The 4,837-nt window shown below is 47.8% G+C and overlaps 1 protein-coding gene across 2 annotated transcripts in view; it reads right to left on the reverse strand.

Moving 5' to 3' along the window:
- Nucleotides 1-864: 864 nt before the first annotated feature.
- The window catches only part of sema3aa (sema domain, immunoglobulin domain (Ig), short basic domain, secreted, (semaphorin) 3Aa), a gene marked incomplete at its 5' end in the record, with an annotated part of 51,869 nt that continues 47,896 nt past the window's right edge, over nucleotides 865-4,837 (reverse strand). For both annotated transcript variants that reach the window (XM_083654392.1, XM_083654393.1), the window contains one exon: nucleotides 865-3,795. In XM_083654392.1, the coding sequence (XP_083510518.1) occupies nucleotides 3,061-3,795 (735 nt within the window). In that variant the 3' untranslated portion in view covers nucleotides 865-3,060. The remainder of the gene's footprint in view (nucleotides 3,796-4,837) is intronic.

Raw genomic sequence — 4,837 nt, forward strand, 5'->3', positions numbered from 1 at the left:
GACACATACCCCTAATCCGTCTTTCCACCCGCAGACACGGCCAATTGTGCCTGTATGGACCCCTGACCAAGCCGGAGGTAACAAGGTAACATGCTGTGTTGGGCAACCTACTTGTCAGGTACTTTCAGTGACTGTCAGTGTGCAGGAGGCTGGCAGTCAGGTACTGTCAGTGTGCAGGAGGTTGTGTCAGTGTGCAGGAGGTTGTGTCAGTGTGCAAGAGGTTGTGTCAGTGTGCAGGAGGTACTGTCAGTGTGCAGGAGGTTGTGTCAGTGTGCAGGAGGTAGTGTCAGTGTGCAGGAGGTTGTGTCAGTGTGCAGGAGGTACTGTCAGTGTGCAGGAGGTTGTGTCAGTGTGCAGGAGGTTGTGTCAGTGTGCAGGAGGTAGTGTCAGTGTGCAGGAGGTTGTGTCAGTGTGCAGGAGGTTGTGTCAGTGTGCAGGAGGTTGTGTCAGTGTGCAGGAGGTTGTGTCACTGTGCAGGAGGTAGTGTCAGTGTGCAGGAGGTAGTGTCAGTGTGCAGGAGGTAGTGTCAGTGTGCAGGAGGTAGTGTCAGTGTGCAGGAGGTAGTGTCAGTGTGCAGGAGGTAGTGTCAGTGTGCAGTCAGGTACTGTCAGTGTGCAGGAGGTAGTGTCAGTGTGCAGGAGGTAGTGTCAGTGTGCAGGAGGTACTGTCAGTGTGCAGGAGGTAGTGTCAGTGTGCAGTCAGGTACTGTCAGTGTGCAGGAGGTAGTGTCAGTGTGCAGGAGGTACTGTCACTGTGCAGGAGGCTGATAGTCAGGTAGTGTCACTGTGCAGGAGGCTGACAACTAAAAAGAGTACAAAAGGCAGTTTTTAAAGGAGATGTTTATTTAGACAACTGAATGCATGCCAGAAAGAACCGTGTTACTGCAGTGGTAACTCTCAGCTCTCTCATTTTTCTAAGTGAGGGAGAGAGCAGGAGCAGGGACACACCAAACCTTTGAGTTTGGGTAGAGAACACTATCTGCTGTAAGTTATTGCATCGACACATCACCCTTGTCATGTATTGAGGGGACGGGGAGACAACATTGTTGGATAAAAAGATTAAGGAGTTTGGTTCTCGATCGGTTTGGGCCGGAGTATTGTGAGGTGTTGGTATCGTCGTTTTGGCAAAAGGACAAAAGTAATTCACACCTTGCTTTAGGGAACTTTACCTCTCACACAAAACACTTAAAGAGACGATAAAAAAGATGCACTTACTGTAGGTAGCATTCACATGCAGTATAACGCGTCTTCTCCTCAGACTAGTTTTAACATTTTTCCGCACTATTTCTTACAGAGATTCACAGCTAATGTTTTCAGTTTTGGGTATTATCTTACATATAATTGCTATTGGATGAATGACATGTTGGATGGATTTGGGAGAACAGAAAAAGTCAGGAAATCACCTGTTACGAAAGGCAAAAGAGACAGAAAATCTGCTACGCAGCAAAATGACAAAATTGTGCTTATCATTGTCGGGATCTCTGTCGAGACTTGGATTTGGTTACTAACACAAACCCCTGTACTCGTTTTCCGAAACCTAATTAAATTTCAACGCTTGCATCCCCAAAAAGGGATTCCTTGACTCAAACTCAGCAAGTTGGTCCATCGAAGTCGTTTTAGTTGCTGTTGCCATTATTTCTCCAATATTGATGAGCCAAAAATACCATAATATCAAAAATAAATGCAACCCTTTCACAAAACAATGAGCAATAAATAATAATCAAGTGGTGTTCTTGTACTGTATATATGTACATACACAAAGAGTTACGTTTGTTGTATATCTGTACACAAAACAACTGGCAGTCCAATTCGGACTGAGTTTTAGCATAGCCTAGAACTGGAATTCGTGCCCAGAGTCTGAATCCCAGAAAAATAAACAACATAATAACTTAACACAGAATCCTCAGGAGCAAAAGGGATAATGCAAAATGAGACTACTATGTTGCTTGAATCTTTGCCCCAAAACAGAAGCACTGGTTTGGATGGAAAAGAGAGGAATATATAAATGAAAAATGTAACATTTTTAGATAGGGTGTAAAAAAAAGCCTCTAGAATTCCATAAAATAACTGACAAGAAATAGCTTATTGACATTGATCGACAACAACATGCACAATGCTCCCCCAGCCTTGGCTGGAGAGGGTCATGATGATGAAGCGCTTTTTCTGCCCCAAGGCATGACTTTGCAGTTTTGCATGTAATAATGTTTCTATTCATTTCCAAACAACGTGGGGGCAGGGCACTGAGGCGGATCACCGGCCCCACAAAATAAACCAGCCTCCTTTTTCGACTGCGGAACTTTTGACCTAAAAGCGCAAGCTGTCTGTGTCAGAACGCTCCAAACTGTGATCCACTGCACAGATCCCTCCTGCAAAAGGTGCTGTGTTGATCTGCTGTCGCTTCAGTCACTTGAAAGACTAGACGCAGACGGCACGCTCTTTTATCCTCATGGACAGTTCCTCCAAAATAAGAGTTTTTAATCCATTCAATGTACACAATCTTGTGGTTCACATGCTCAGGTCAAAGAGGGCGGGTTGCAGTCAATGTACATTTCTGCTTCCATAAATGTCCATATATCTATAAATGTCTCCAGAATTGTCCTGTCAACGCATTAAGTCCATCTGCTGAACAAGTAGGGATTACAGTATATATGGAACACATAATATCCTCACTAAACATGAATGGCTCCATTTTTGTCCCAGTCTTATTTTAGTAGCTTATGTACAGGAGGGCTACGTTTCCGCCAGGCAACCAGCCATATCCTCACACATTTACAGCTGTTCAGTCCTGTTCGTCTTCACAGGTTGTATGTGTTTGTGTGTGTGTCTTTGAATGAGAGCCTTCTTTACTGTAGCCGCGTCGGCATATTTGCGTCTACCTAAAAAGTCTGTTTTGGGTTATTAATGAATGTTTCGTTGTTGTTCTGGCTGCAGTAATGGAGAATTCCCTGGATGGTTCATTGGATGCACCATCTGTGTACATGTGGATGCATGGGTTTGTGCTTGTGCATGTGTGTGTAAATCTGCTTGTTGGTGTGCATCTCATCTCTGCGCTCGGCTTTCCTCAGACGCTGCGTGGGGGTCTCTGGAGCTCATGGGTCCTCCTGTTGCGTCCCTTCTTATTTTCCTGCATCCTCTGTCTCCACTTAGCTGTGTGCTGGGGGTTCCCCCGAGACCCCCCCACAACCTGGGACCCAGCCAGGCTGCCCTGCCCCTTCTGGCCATTTTGGGCCCTCTGGTTGTTCTTAGGTGCCTGCCCGCTCACCGTACCCAGGTTTGGTTGAGATTTCTGGGCGTTCTGGCTCCGCGCCGCCCCTTCCCCTGTCGAGGCTCCGGCCTGGACCCTTGGGCTGCCCTGTGGGGGAGCGCCCTGCTGCCTCTGGGCGTTGGGAGCCACGGCTTTGGGCCTTAACGCAGAGCTGGGACCGCCGGCACTCTCAGGTCTACCCTGACCATTCCCGTTGGGTACCTTCACACGCTTCTGTTTGCGCTCTTTCCTCCAAACGCGATCGCAGAACTCCTCCACGCTGTTCAGATCCGGATGGTCCAGGAGAGACAGGAAGTCTCGGTACCACAGCCTGTGTTTGGCCGAGTGGCCCGTGCCACCGCTCGCCCCGGGAAATCCAGGCAAGATGTCACCCAGCCTCTGGGTGGGGATGACTTGCAGACTGAGGCGCAGCAGCGGCTGGATGAAGCCGTGTTCGACAGCACTGCAGTGGTAGACGCCCGTGTCCGTCTGCGTCAGACTGCGGATCAGCAGGCCCTGCTCCGTACGAAGCACCCGCTCATCTACCTTGATCTGAGAGACAGAGAGAGAGACAGAGAGAGAGAGCGAGAGAGAGAGAGAGAGACAGACAGACAGACAGACAGACAGAGAGAAAGAGAAAGGGGCAGGGTGGGTAGAACCCAAGAACAGAAAGTTCAGTACAAGCAAGACAAATATAGTCACAATATAAACTCAGACAAATGTATTCACTTACATCATAGGGTCAAAAGTCAATCAAAACATCTACACCCTCAGGTTTCCTCCCTATCTAGGTCACTGAGGTCAAATGTCAAATAGGTTATGGGTCATAGGCCAGTAGATGATAACACAGAGGAAAGGTGTTCCCCTTGGCATTTGCCTGCAGCAATCTAATTAGTGGGACACAGATACCAGTGCAGATAGAGATGTGAGTGTGTGTGTGTGTGTGTGTGTGTGTGTCTGTGTGTGTGTGTGTGTGTGTGTGTGTGTGTGTGTGTGTGTGTGTGTGTGTGTGTGTGTGTGTGTGTGTGTGTGTGTGTGTGTGTGTGTGTGTGTGTGTGTGTGTGTGCGCCCGTGCGTTACTATCATCCAGCCCATGGTGTATACATACATTGTGCAGATGAGCCATTAAGCAGGGAAGCAGCATTGCACACATTGAATGTAATTGTATATATTGCTGCAATATATACAATTACATTCAATGTGTGTATTATACACACATTGGTGTCAGGTGAAAAGAAGCGGGTGGCGACTGCACATGTATCAGAGGAAGCATGTGCTAGTCTACAGCTCTCCCCAGATTGGCGGTGAGGGGGTGAAGCAACAACCGGGACAGCAAGTGGAATTGTCCAAGTACAACTGGGGAGAAAACTGGGGAAGGAAATCTGAAAAAATATCTTCTAGCAACTAGTCACACACTTTTAGGAGGATTGGAATTAGAGTTCTCAACGGGCTTGAAAATGTAAACCCGACCCGACCCGACCCTCGTCAGTTGAAGCACGAGCCCGACCCAGCCCCACCAATTAGCATAAATTGTCTGCCTGAGCCCGTTGGGCTGGGTCGGGTTCCATCTGGCTCAGGCTGAAACTGACAACTC

This window comes from Poromitra crassiceps (assembly GCF_964638095.1).
Source record: "Poromitra crassiceps genome assembly, chromosome: 2".
Taxonomy (NCBI): Eukaryota; Metazoa; Chordata; class Actinopteri; order Beryciformes; family Melamphaidae; genus Poromitra; species Poromitra crassiceps.